Source organism: Myxocyprinus asiaticus, chromosome 19 (assembly GCF_019703515.2).
Source record: "Myxocyprinus asiaticus isolate MX2 ecotype Aquarium Trade chromosome 19, UBuf_Myxa_2, whole genome shotgun sequence".
Taxonomy (NCBI): Eukaryota; Metazoa; Chordata; class Actinopteri; order Cypriniformes; family Catostomidae; genus Myxocyprinus; species Myxocyprinus asiaticus.
The window spans coordinates 21,215,462-21,229,858 of NC_059362.1; the positions used below are offsets into that span (position 1 = coordinate 21,215,462).

Here is a 14,397-nt window from a genome sequence, read left to right on the forward strand (position 1 = left end):
CCTGACTTGGTTACACAGTTCTGTCTGTTATTCCAGCAACTTATTGTGAGAAGCTTGTGGAAGGCTACCCAAAATGTTTGACCCAAGTTAAACAATTTAAAGGCAATGCTACCAAATACTAACAAAGTGTATGTAAACTTCTGACCCACTGGGAATGTGATGAAAGAAAGAAACACTGAAATAAATCATTCTCTCTTCTATTATTCTGCCATTTCACATTCTTAAAATAAAGAAGTGATCCTATCTGACCTAAGACAGGGAACGTTTTCTACGATTAAATGTCAGGAATTGTGGAAAAACTGAGTTTAAATGTATTTGGCTAAGGTGTATGTAAACTTCTGACTTCAACTATATATATATATATATATATATATATATATATATATATATATATATATATATATATATATTATAATATTATAAACATTGACAAATTTAGCATACAAATTTTATTAAGAATGAATTAAGAACACAGAAAACTGATTTTCAGCTCCATCAATTGTATCGTCTCCACTGTCATATAGAAAATCTGATTGGGATGATGACATACTGTGTTGAGAAAATATTACACATGTAAGAAATGCAATACCATTTTTTTCTGGTGTTTTAAGCTACTTACAGTACCTACTTAAAAATTAGATAAATTTTCTAAAAAATAGAAAATTTATACAAAAGCTATATGATGGAGTTTATATATAATGCTTTGACTGAAAACATAAGCACAGTTACCTAAAATTATAACCTTAAAAAAAAACAAAAATCACCAGAGCCTGTGGATAGATAGATAGATAGATAGATAGATAGATAGATAGATAGACAGATAGACAGTGACCATGCCATAATCTAATAATTTAATGTCATAATTTTCATCAAATAAAGAGAACATAAAATGAAATGGTATATTTGTAAGAACATTCTAGGCAAAATCTTGGATTTATTTTTTATAGGAGTGTTGCTATTTTCAAAGTTGAAGGCAGGTAAAACTGTGGTACATGTTTTGTCCCATTTTTTAAGAAGCAGTGATTGTTAAAGCTGAATCCATTACAAGGACTGAAATATTTGTTCTCACTTTCTTCTACTTTACTGTAAGTTAATGTGTACATTCTGGGAAAGACCTTCCTCCTGCTGGCTACAGAGCTCTGTATCAATGCTCCAGCTGTTGGTAAGTCTTTCTGTAATGACCTCTGTGACCCTTTTGGATGAACCTCATTAATAAAGCAACCAGTATTTCTCCAAAAACCTTGTTAAATTGGTTATCAATAATACACCACCGTTGGATCAGTACAAGTATACTTAATATGTCCATCTGATTTGGCCTATGGATTCTTAATTTCATCAATAAAACTGGAAAATATTTACTGTCATTGTATCAATGTAACAGCTAGTAAGTCTTTATTAATTTTGTCCTCATCCAGGCAGGGCTCTGCATATTGAGTTTTGAGTTATATTTCTCCACCTCATACTTTTGTATAATTCGAACAATTTTAGGCACAGACTGAAAATGCATTACCCATCTGGAAATTACATTCTTGTGAGTTGCGGTTCAGATGGAAATAACCAGGGGGCACTGCATCATGTTAAAAAATCCATGATGGTCCATCATAGTCATTGCAAACCTTTTTCTGCCTTCTATAAACACAAAGGCAACAAATCAAGTTTGTAATTTTTAAACTGATTCATCAGATATTAGAGAAAGGAGAGTTTCTATCCAAGAGAGACACAACAGAACTAATCTCAGTGTTAATGTACGGGGCATAATCCCAATGCAGTCTGATTAGCAGTTCTGCATGTGTCATAATTCCATATTCATCCGTTTTTGTTTTGGCCAAAAATCTGCTATTTTACCAAGCTGCATCTGCTCCATGTTTACGAAACCCTCAATTAGAATGCAAACGGTGGAGCAGCAGATTCTATGAGCTCAATTCAAACAGACTCCCTATTCAGTTCCTCATGCTGCCTGCTGGGTATAATAGGTCCTTTATGTGGCCTTTCAAGATGAATATTTTATCCACACTTAACAATCACGGTTTCATTTACACAAGCCCACTGCAGTTGCAATGTGTGAATATGGGTTAATTTTTTTGAATTTCTGTTTGAATATAATGCACATCATAGCCTGGAAAGACTTTTATGCTAAGCTCTGTAATAGTTGAATCATGTTACCTCAATCTGATATACTTATACTTGTATACACTTTGAGGGAATTTAAAGTATAGATTGTGTTCAACCTTCCTAGCTATTGATGATGGATGTCAGGACTTTCACATTCAAAGATTTCATGGCCGAGTGTCTATCAAAGACAAGGGAAAACAACTTTTGGCTTGAGTCACAAAAAATGTTTATAATCTGAAATTCAGGAAGCTGATCACTAATACAAGACATTTTATTTGTCAGACAGCATAAAGCTGCAAACAAATTTACCTCAAGTTATGTACAAAACATGACACACTAGTGGCTTCAGTCCACTATAAGAGCAGTACAACTATCTTCGTTTATATATATATATAGATCTGCTTGCCGCAGCATCGATAATTAAAATCAAATATATAGATTTTTTTTTCAATAAATAAAGCTGAAGAACATTCCTTCAATCAAAATCTGCCATAACAGAGTCTGTTGTGGTACTGAAGAGCATTTACCATTGATTCTCAACTGCTACATTATGAACAAGGCAAGAGCCTTATGAGACCCTGTATTCTCCTGTGTTCATACCATCTAAATCCAGTGAGCGGAATGCACTGCAATGTGGATGTCCTAATGACTTCAGGCATAGAAAACCAGCTCTGGAATTTGACCCCCCTGCACTCCAGTTCCATTGGTACTGTCTGAGGAACACTGAAACTGAAAGGTCACCTTTCCACATTGCACTTCTGTCATACCCTCCTGTCCAAAGTAACTGAGTTCATTCCCATCCAACACGGCACTGACTGTGTAGAAGGCATCCTGCTCCACCTGAACCGGGTGTTCAAACCATACAGAGAAGGTGTTGCTGGATCCATCTGAAACAAATTTAGTCAAGTTCTGGGCCAGAGTGACTCCTTGGCGCTTGAGTTCAATCTTGACGCTGTACTCTGCCTTTCCACCACTGGACCCATACAAGCCAAGCCCAGCAATGAAAATCCGCTTGTCCACAGCAAACTGGATGCTATCGCAACGTCCACGGTAGCGCCACTGGTTACTACGGTAAGCAGAAGACTGGAAACGGTGGCAGCGCTGTGGTGTCAGACCCTTTCTTTTTTGCAGTGGGAACTCGAGCTTGGGCTTATTAGCTGCAGTGTACCACAGGAAGACATCATGAGTTTCTTCCAGTGTTAAAACGTCTGACTGTGCAGCTCCATTTGCAAACTCCTCCAGGGTCATGGTAGGGATGCGAACCAAGTAGAGAGTCTTGCCCAGCACTGCCCTTTTATTACAAGAAGTTGGTCCCAGTCCTTGCCTTTTGCATTCAGCAACTGCCCAATCAAGAGCAGCCTGGAAGACTACTGCCTCCCGGGTGTTGAGAGTCTCTCGCTTAAGTATGATTTCCAAGGTCTGAAGATCAATCTCACAGAAACCTTCGGAGCAAAGGGCCAGCTCTGCCTGAGCATCAATGACCTCCCAGCACCGCTGGGTTAGCTCAGGCTCTTCGAACAGCCGACTCTGAGATAACAGAACACAGGCATTTTTGGCCTCCAGGCTGGTCTCCAAAAAGGTGACACAGGCCTTAGCCAGTGCAGGCACTATATACTTTTTGGCAGCGTACAGAGTGGCCAGCACTGTGTCCGCTTCAAGTTCAATCTCATCACTGTACATGTACCTGGATGTGATAAAAAAAATAGAAAAAAAAAAGAACTTCGATCAACAATCTAGCCTTTTTAGACATAAAACGGAAAAAAAATCATCAAGGTCAGTATGTTTACATGCGCAGTTTACAGTTTAATCGCGATACAGCAGGTTTTTGCGTAGTCAAGCTACAGTCTACATCTGTCTACCCTAGTATACATGAAACAATATGCAGTCAAATATTTGTAAGAAGAACGTCAGCTGAGAAAGTGGCAGTAATATGAATCACATCTGTCTTTGAGCATGTGCACAACAGTGAGGACAGTTGTGGACTAATTAAAGACGCGATCACTTTTACCTTCACAAGACGAAATTCCGCGGGCTAAGTCATTTCAATAGGAATTCACGCGATCGTGAATTTCGAGTGATGGGCTTCGCGTGGAGTTCATGTTTGATAAAATTTGACAGGCGAATTCACTGCGTTGACCAATAGAAAGTTGTTTGGTTTGGCAGTGGCCTCTGAGTGGGCGCTGCTTCGTACACAGCTACAATGAATATCTACAATGGACAAGGATACAATTTTAGCAGAATTTTAACATTAACAGAGCATAAAGTGCAGCATTAAAAAGAGGATGCTTGGCAATTAGTTGTTTGCTGGTTTCAAACGCGCTCAACATCCGCCCACGCAAAGATAAATGTTACTGCACCTTAAAGGTGCTGCAAGCGTTTTTTTCATGGAAAAGTTTGCAAAAAATGTCCTACTCCCTGTAAGATATTAAGTAAATAAGTGCCATGATAGATCTCACTGGTCTCTGTGACAGCACTAGACTCTGTAAACAACAAACAAAAATGTGTCCGTGGACCGCAGTCTCTGACACTTTCTGCCTGTCAATCATTTTGCGCGTTTTCATTGTATTGTAGTTGCAGCGAATTATTGAGGTTTAATGCCATTTTATGCCATGTTGTTCATAATAGTTGTCAGATGAGGGAGCTAATTTGCTGTTGTTGTTTTTGACAACCGCTTCTGCTTGGTGTCAGTCTCAATTAAGTTAATTTGGTTTATTTGGAGTGCGGGATTTTGTTAAGGGGGGTGTGGCTAATCCAACGGCTCAGCTTGTGGAAATTCCAGAACGGCAAATATCGCTTACAGCACCTTTAACTTGTATAAATGCTGGATGAAACCGAGCTACAATGGCTTTATCTAGGTCTGTTAGTCCTTCACAAAAAACAATTTCAGTCGGATTAAGGCGTTTACATGACAATATTTTTTTTTTTAGTCTGACTGAAATCGAACTTTTAAAGTGCATGTGAATGAACTAGGTTGAGATAATTCAGTTATATCATAAAATGTATAAAGTGCTTACTTCAAAAGGATTAAAAAAGCAGCAGGCTCCACGTCAGGAATATGAATCTCCGATTCTCCCTCTGCAAGACCCCCGTAAAACATGGCACCAAAAACAGAACTCCCCACTGCCAACACATACTGAAAGCACAAATGTTACACCAAAGTAATTAACAGGCAGTTGATGAAAGAGACACTTAAGATGCTTTTTGATTCAAGAGGATGTGCTCACCTTATGTGCTGGAACTTTTTGGAACTCACCAGGAGGACCCACAACAAAATGAACATCTGCCATGAGTTCGTTATTGAACATCAAAGCATTCCTGGAGAGAACAAAATGCAGCAGAATATGATGTTTTTGGATTGATATAGCGTAGATGATTTGAAAGGCAATAATTTTGACCAAAATGTGCCGTTACCTCTCTCGCAACGTCGGATGAGTGGACTGCCAACTGGCAGTCTCAACGTTATTGTTGTTGATGTTCTGCTGAGTGGCAGTTGTAGTTGGTGTGGTCACCGTTTGAGTGACCTGGACGATGTTTTTTTTGCTTGCCGCTGTTACCGCTGTATCGTTACTGTTTGGGAGGTTGGTATTTATGCTGGCAGGATAGAGTTCTGCAGCCATCTTCTTCCTCAAGGACAAAGTCACGATTTCATAGCATACTGGCAGCTTGCCGAGCTGTTTCCCACTCTTTTTAGTCCTTTTTAAGGTTTCTGGAAGTAAAAGGAAAAACGTCAAAAACTTCATGATCCTGCCATATAGGCAATCTGGCGTTGTTGGCATCAGCAAGTCTATCCACCAGTCTGTCGCGTAATTAAAAGGCAGGTGCACTGAAAAAAGCTCTCTTTAATTTAATTACAAATTACAAGCCCCGGTAACTAATTCGTTATAAAATACGCCCTCCCATAGTGTTTTTGTCCTTTGGAGAACGAAGCAGATGTCGTTACCAACCACGTGCAAAACAACATCAAGGTATCCGTTCAGAGGAAATATTCCAGCTCAAAGACTTTTTCATCTTTCTCATTGCATCCTCAACAGATAACGAATTATCCCCATTCTAAACACTGTCTTTATACGGCAAAAGTGATAAGATGCAATTTTGCAAGCGCGGCCTTTTGGTTTAATAACTGAAAGCCAGTCAGAGGTCCGAGACGACTAGGACAAGTGCTACTTGGTGGTTGTCATCCTACATATCTGAAGTGTGTTCTCTCTCATCGTCTCCGCTGCATTTCTACTCTGTATTGTAAAGCCCGTTTTGTGTGACGGGAGAAGACGCCCAGCCCTCTGTTGACAAATCAAACCTACGGGTGAACTGGACGTCAGAAGACCTGAGGCGCCACCCACAGCCGACGAGCCTGCCCCCCCTCTCTCTCTACTCACACAAGCAGGAATTAACCCTTTACGCATTGTTGACAATTTATGTGCGCGTCATCATAAAAATACGATCAATCAAAATCAGAACGTCTAATTTCTTAAGGGCTGTTCAAACCGAACGCATCCTTGCGTTAAAAATCAAGTCGCTGTGCAACGAATAGAACAGAACGCAGGTGTCTCCAGATGCGTTTTTAAAAGTTGAAGTTATTTTTTTTTAACTTGATAGGGCGTCAAAACAGAAACAACAACGATGCGACTGTGTGTGAGATGTGGCGCAACGGTCAAAGACGCCCGTCTAGCGCAAGTTTACATAGATAAACAATTGAAAAGCAGCCCGGACGGACGCAATAACGCGCTAGGTGTGAACGGCCCCTAACAGCAGAAATAAATGAAAACCTGCACAAACCTTTGAAGGGATTTTTTTGGAATTCATAAAGTAACTTTTTCAATGGCCCTTTACTAACGCGCAATATAAAAACGTAACATTGTAACATTGTACAGTCACCGTTGAGCTTCATTTGCAGTTTCAACAACATCGGATAAGTCAATTTGCTGATGCAGCCTTAAATGTCCCAACAATCTGATGCTACTGTGTTAGAATTTGGCTCAGGAGGGGATCAACATCTGCAACGAAGTGCTCAGCCTTACTAAGCAGTTCTTTAATCTGTCAGTATATGCATCGACTGTTTTCATCATTAACATGTATGATCACTGATTAAAGCGCGAATGTTCATTACAAACAGACTCATTTTAAAGAGATTAAATAGCAGCAGAACAGATATACCCTCCACCAAAACGGACTCTTCAGTCGAAGTAATATTAATCATGGTTCCCGATTCAATAAACCAATAGCCGCAGAGGAACTTGAATAGTGCATCATTAGTGATTTTTTACCTTATTAAGCCGACCGAAGCGGAGCTGGCAGGAAAATACATTCAGGTTTGATGTTTGAAGGCTCGCTGGCAGTCAGGAGCCATGTTAAATCCAGAGTATGCTGTGTGAGAGAGGGGGTTGGGCTTTACACCGCTTTCCCGGGTCTCCAACAGAGGGCTCCGACGCTGGAAACTGGAAACTTCGCCTACGATAAACACAAAATAATTTCGACAGTAATATTTTGCAAGTCAAAGCCTGCGAAACATACACAAAGTTAGTCAAATGTCTTAAATCTCAATTTAAAATGCACCAGAGCTCTTTATATATATATATATATATAGTATATCTCTTTGCATAAGAGAGTCTGCTAGTATGCCTTTAATATAAGTATTCTTTATATATATATTTACTTCTGTGTGAACAATCATGAGGGATTGATCATAAAAGGTATTGCAATATGCACTACAGTATTATGCAAATTAATATTAAAAACATAAGATAAAGCAAGCTCGTACAATAATTTCCAAATGTACAACTACCATAACTACTATCACAGTTGATTTACACATCAAAGGTATTCAGATGAATTCATACTTCAATGAGTTGATGTTAGAACAACACTATTCAAATGGAATATGATGAAACTCTTAGATATGTATGAACATGCTCTTTAAACACTTTTTACCCTTTAGCAGTGTAGCCAAACTCCTCTCTCTGAAAATCTCCAGAACCACCCTCAAACATCTCCATTTTTCACAAAAAGTATATATGGGGCATATAAAAATGCATAGAAAAGGGGCATAAAACAAGTTGACCAATCAAAATTTTTAACAAGACAGTGCATTTGGTTCTGTGTGATTTGACAACAGCAGCATCTTTAAAATGGGTTTTACATAAATGTTCTAAGTGGTCAGTTGATTGATCAATGTTCAGCAATGTAAAGGGCTAAGGTATATTTAGTTTCAGCAACAGACAGGTGATTCCTAGGTGGTGTAAATGGCACACCTGCCTTTGATCGAAAGAAGGATTTTGCACATGCAATGTGCTTGGTGGTGGATGCATACTTTGTTAGATCTGACTTATTGCATAATAACCACATAATAACCACCAGATCCTCCTGTCCACCTTCTCCAACCTGGGCATCACAGCAGCTGCGCTTGGATGGTTTGAGTCATACCACACAGGCAGATCTTTCAAGGTCTGCTGGAGAGGAGAGGTGTCCAAGCCACACCAGCTAACCACTGGTGTTCCTCAGGGATCAGTGCTTGGACTCCTTCTCTTCTTGATCTACACTACATCACTCAGACCAATTATTAAGGCACATGGCTTGTCCTACCACTGCTACGCAGATGATACGCAGCTCTACCTGTTATTCCAGCCTGACAAACCCACCGTCTCAGCTCATATCTCTGCCTGCCTTTCGGAGAAAGGATGAAGGAACGCCACCTTCAGCTCATACTTGCCAGGACAGAACTCTCTGTGATCCCAGCCAACCCATCTGTTGACCACAACCTCACCATTTATCATGGTTCATCTACACATTCAACCTTTCAACCAGCCTTACACTTACAACGTTCAACCATGACAGCCCAGAACCTGGGAGTGGTGGTTGATGACCAGCTTAACTTTATTGCCCACATCTCATCTCTTCAATCAACCCCCCCCCCCATGCTACCTGTAACTGCCGGCATCAAATTCATTGCTTTGACTCTGGCTTTCAGGACAACCAAGGAAACAGCACTCCTCTCAACTCACTCCTCCAGGTCTATGTCCCCACTTGTTCTTCGCAACGAGGCACAAAGTCCACAATCATTTATTTTCCTCTGTTCCTCTGTGGTAGATTGAGCTTCCATCCACTGCCCGATCTGCTGAAATCATCTCAACATCCAGGAAACAGCTAAAAAACTTCTCTTCCATGAGCACTTAACCAGTCCACATTAATGGCACCTATTATTTAATGATTTAATTTAATATTAGTGCTGTCAGAATTAACACCTTAATCACATGCGATTAATTATAAAAGTTTAATGCATTTAAAGTTTTCTTAATTGCGATTAACGCATTTACTGTTAATACAGCACAAACCAGCATAAACACTGATTGGGAGGGCAGAACCTTTGTAATGTGTCTGCCCAGAGTCATGTGACAGACACATCACAACTGTGCTTCCCTGTCAGTGATAAAATGATGGAGAAAGGAGCTCTTAACGCTATTATTTGATTTAAAAAACAAGCCCAGATGGGACTTGTGATAGAAATCAAGTATTTTCAGATGCATGTCAAGTCTTAACTATCACTCCACTTATCCCGTGGAGTTCAAAGTGGTGCGTTGACGCTCTGATGTGAATCATGAGCATAGCTTCACGATTGCTGTAGGAAAGTGGATGCCGGCAGTCTACTGGCAGATTAATATTTTGGAGGATGATAGTTTAAGAGATTTAATGCCCATTGCAATGAATATCAAATCTTTGCACAGTAAAGGTGGCACAGAAGCTGCATCTGAAGTGGTAATTAGATGTATTTTTACAGAGCAGGAATAAATGCATTTACACAGCAGTTGCAAATGCATAAATAATGTTATGAGATTAATATTTTGAATGTAAAATTATGAGATATACAGTACTGGGCAAAAGTTTTAGGCACTTGTGAAAAATGTTGCATAGTGAGGATGTCTTCAAAAATAATGACATAAATAGTTTTCATTTATCACTTAATGTCATACAGTAAGTCCAGTAAACATAAAAAAGCTAAATCAATATTCGGTGTGACCACCTTTGCCTTTAAAACAGCACCAATTCTCCTAGGTACACCTGGACACAGTTTTTCTTGGTTGTTGGCAGATAGGAGGTTCCAGGCTTCTTGAAGAATTCGCCACAGTTCTTCTATCTATTTAGGCTGCCTCAGTTGCTTCTGTCTCTTTATGTAATCAGACTGACACGATGTTCAGTGGGGGGCTTTGTGGGGGCCATGACATCTGTAGCAGGGCTCCCTGTTCTTCTATTCTAATCTTTTCTATTTGCAAAAGTAATGTTTGGGAGTCTAACATTTATATTTCCTATTAATACACTAAAGCTGAAGATATAAATAACTATCTTAAGACAAATGCTTTTGTGAAACATCATATGTGCCTAAGATTTTTGCACAGTACTGTATAGAGAATATAGAAATGAATGAAAATATGAATAAATACTTAACCTATGGTGACTAATTCTTTTAATAAGTCAACCTCCCAATTAGACTTTGGAAAAAATTTAAATTTAAATGAATTGGTGCTATTTTAGTGCATTCATGTCTTTATACTGTGGAAGGCTTTGTTTGGAAAACATTAATAAAGCATATATTTTTACATATTGTTTTGTTTTCTTTCCTAAGATGGAAATAAATACATTTTGACAGGAAAATAAGTATACATGGTGTCAAATTTCATCATTTTCAAAATCTGCGATTAATCGCGATTAACTAAAAAAATAAAATAAAAAAATAAATAAAAATGCGATTCATTGTGATTAAAAATTGAATCGACTGACAGCCCTAATATATATACACCAATCAGCCACAACATTAAAACCACCTGCCTAATATTGTGTACGTCCCCCTCGTGTCACCAAAACATGCCAACCCCATCTCAGAAAAGCATTCTGAGATGCTATTCTTCTCACCACAATTGTACAGAGTGGTTATCTGAGTTACCGTAAACTTTGTCAGTTTGAACCAGTCTGGCCATTCTCTGCTGACCTCTCTCATCAACAAGGCATTTCTGTCCACAGAACTGCCGCTCACTGTATGTTTTTGTTTTTGGCACCATTCTGAGTAAATTCTAGAGACTGTTGTGCATGAAAATCCCAGGAGATCAGCAGTTACAGAAATACTCAAACCAGCCCATCTGGCACCAACAATCATGCCATGGTCCAAATCACTGAGATCACATTTTTTCCCCATTCTGATGGTTGATGTGAACATTAACTGAAGCTCCTGACCTGTATCTGCATGATTTTATGCACTGCACTGCTGCCACATGATTGGCTGATTAGATAATTGCATGGATAATAATAATAATAATAATAATAATAATAATAATAATAATTATAATACATTTTATTTATATAGCGCCTTTCCACAAGCTCAAGGACACTTTACACTCCATATACATTTAACAAGACAAAGTACATTAATATACATTTCAACAGAGGTTACAATCTCAATTACAAAGGGGGAAATAAAACATCAATCAGTAACAGATAGATAATGCACTGAGAAAAGATGTGTTTTAAGCTGAGATTTAAAGATAGAAATAGAGGAGATGTCACGGAGGCTCTGAGGTAGAGAGTTCCACAGTTTAGGTGCAACTACACTAAAGGATCTCCCACCAAAAGTGGATAGACGAAATCTAAGGACAGACAACAAATTGGAATCAGAAGAACGAAGAATGTGTGCTGGTGTGTATGGATGCAGCAGATCACAAATATAACGAGGTGCCAGATCATTGAGAGCTTTGTATGTCAGGAGAAGAATTTTAAACTTAATACGGCATGAGACAGGCAGCCAGTGAAGACTAAACAAGATGGGAGTAATGTGTGCAGAATGCTTGGTGTTAGTGAGAACCCAAGCTGCAGAGTTTTGGATGTATTGTAATCGGGCAATAGTTTTAGCTGGTAGGCCAATAAAGAGGCAGTTACAGTAGTCGAGAAGTGATGATATGAAATCATGAACTAGTGATTCTGCATCCTTCAGACTGAGAATGGGGCGAAGTCGTGCAATGTGACGTAGATGGAAAAAAGCAGTTTTAGTGATGGTTCTAATGTGGGCTTCAAAAGTAAGAGATGGATCGAAAGTGATTCCCAGATTCTTAATGGTTTTAGAGGTTTTGGTCAGATTTCCATCAATATTAACATAATTAGACAAATGTCAATATTGTCAAATGTCAAAGTGTTTATGGCCCAGAAATCATGATTTGTCAGCATTGAATTGGATGACTGTTGGTGCCAGAAGGGCTGGTTTGAGTATTTCTGTAACTGCTGATCTGCTGGGATTTTCATGCACAATGTTCTCTAGAATTTACTCAGTATGGTGCCAAAAACAAAAAACATCCAGTGAGCGGCAGTTCTGTGGACGGAAATGCCTTGTTGATGAGAGAGGTCAACACAGAATGGCTAGACTGGTTCGAAATGACAAAGTCTATGGTAACTCAGATAACTGCTCTGTACAATTGTGGTGAGAAGAATAGAATGCGGGTTGGTGCTGTTTTCGCAGCACGAGGAGGACCAACATAATATTAGGCAGGTGGTTCTAACGTTGTGGCTGATCGGTGTATATATATATATATATATATATATATATATATATATATAGAGAGAGAGAGAGAGAGAGAGAGAGAGAGAGAGAGAGAGAGAGAGAGAGAGAGACAGACAAGGAATGTTTTTGTGTCTTTCTTATGCGCTAGTTTCTATACTGCTCTAGCTATTCTGGGAACTTGGCAGTGCGATACTGCAGATTTTGTTGACTTTTGTATGACAATTTGCTTATGTTCCTGATTTGTAAGTCACTTTGGATAAAAGTGTCTGCTAAATGACTAAATGTAAACATTGTATGACTTTGCGTGTGTGTGTTTAAGAATTAATCTCCCAAAATCATCAAGTATATATACGGTACATATAACCAAAATAGCTCCTTGTCGCAAAACAACATTAAAAGTTGCAGCAACCATGGGAAAGTCACTAAATTTGGTGACAAATTCCCCAAACTGGCAACACTGCCCTCTAGGTTACGTGTTTTCCTGTACACTAGAAGAAAATACCTATAGTGTGGTTATGCATGCTACTCCTGAATTACTTAATAGCCTACTGTCACAAGAATGATATAACAATTAAAAAAGTATATCTTCCCAAGAAGAAATGTGTTTTGTTTTTAATTTATTATGAACTATTCTAGTTTCATGTGGATGTTTTCTTTACATAATCCCCTTCTGCTGCAAAATTAATCATATAATAATCAAAAGTACAGTAACCACTTCAGCTACATACTAATTGTGAAAGGTCTTGATTAGTAGTTTTGTACTCCCACTGTGTCAAAATCAAGCTTTCATCCTAAACAGCAGATTAACATTTTAACAATCACAGACATGTAAGACTAGTGCAAGACAAGGTCAGACAGAGACTGATTTAATTTTGAGGAGTCTGATCTGACATTCAATATCTTTAGGCTCATGACCATTTAGGCACACTCCTGTTAGGCTGATTAATATTTGGTTTTTAATGTTAAAGCTGGCACATGTTATGGCAGAATAGTATTTCATTGTTAATTGATTTAATATAAATTATTAATCATATTTTATTATGAAGGGAATTATACAGTGGTCATTAGTTTTGTGATAATTATGCAACTCTCCCACTTTGCTTGTTCTTCAATGGGGTGTCTGTTGTTGTCTGTAAGGAATGTTTTCCTGCACTGCTGTCCGCAACTCTCAACATGAATTGTTTGAATTGCCTTTTTCTACACTGGCAATTTGTGGGCTTTTGTCCTGAAAATGTTTTTAGTTTCCCATCCTCTCTAACAGTTCTCACATCTATTTAATTATTTCTCTCTGTATTCATTTATCACTTTTTCTTAATCAAACTCTGACAGCTGCACAGTCTCGCAAATCAGATATTTTACAGGCACGAGTGAAAAAGAGGTCTGAAAATCAATTTATATTGCAGTGTAGAATGGATCACTCCAAAGAATGTTACATGTCAAGTAATTTTTATTTGTATAGCGCTTTCACAACACGCATGGTTTCAAAGCAGCTTTACAGAAAATCAAGCTTTAACAGAAAATTAAACTGTAATATCTATAAAGAGTTATCATTGTGTAATTTTAAATTGTGTATAAAAATAAATAATTAAATAGTTAAATAATAATTGTATTTATAACCCCAGTGAGCAAACCGGAGGCGACTGTGGCAAGGAACACAAAACTCCATAAGATGTTGGTTAATGGAGAAAAATAACCTTGGGAGAAACCAGGCTCACTGTGGGGGCCAGATTATCACATGAGAAAATTAAATTTTT

The 14,397-nt window shown here is 38.4% G+C and overlaps 1 protein-coding gene across 2 annotated transcripts; it reads right to left on the reverse strand.

The window, feature by feature from the left end:
• Positions 1-448: 448 nt before the first annotated feature.
• On the reverse strand, positions 449-7,472 carry LOC127410192 (BTB/POZ domain-containing protein 6-B-like). Of its 2 annotated transcripts, XM_051645327.1 has the most exons (5): positions 7,374-7,472; positions 5,524-5,818; positions 5,337-5,427; positions 5,127-5,245; positions 449-3,796 (listed from the first exon to the last, which is right to left on the reverse strand). In XM_051645327.1, the coding sequence occupies exons 2-5, from the start codon at positions 5,727-5,729 to the stop codon at positions 2,764-2,766; spliced, it is 1,449 nt and encodes a 482-aa protein (XP_051501287.1). In that variant the 5' UTR covers positions 5,730-5,818; positions 7,374-7,472; the 3' UTR covers positions 449-2,763. The 2 variants fall into 2 exon arrangements, with proteins under 2 accessions (XP_051501287.1, XP_051501286.1); XM_051645326.1 differs by lacking the exon at positions 7,374-7,472 and having other exon boundaries at positions 5,524-6,338.
• Positions 7,473-14,397: the final 6,925 nt, after the last annotated feature.

Bases quoted from the DNA above. Each gene is read 5' to 3' on its own strand.
- LOC127410192 (XM_051645326.1), bottom strand. From the start codon at position 5,888: ATGCCAACAACGCCAGATTGCCTATATGGCAGGATCATGAAGTTTTTG. The intron at 5,428-5,523 runs GTAACGGCACAT...TGTTCTCTCCAG, and splicing joins CATCCGACGTTGCGAGAGAG to GAATGCTTTGATGTTCAATA. The intron at 5,246-5,336 runs GTGAGCACATCC...TTGTGCTTTCAG, and splicing joins AAAAAGTTCCAGCACATAAG to TATGTGTTGGCAGTGGGGAG.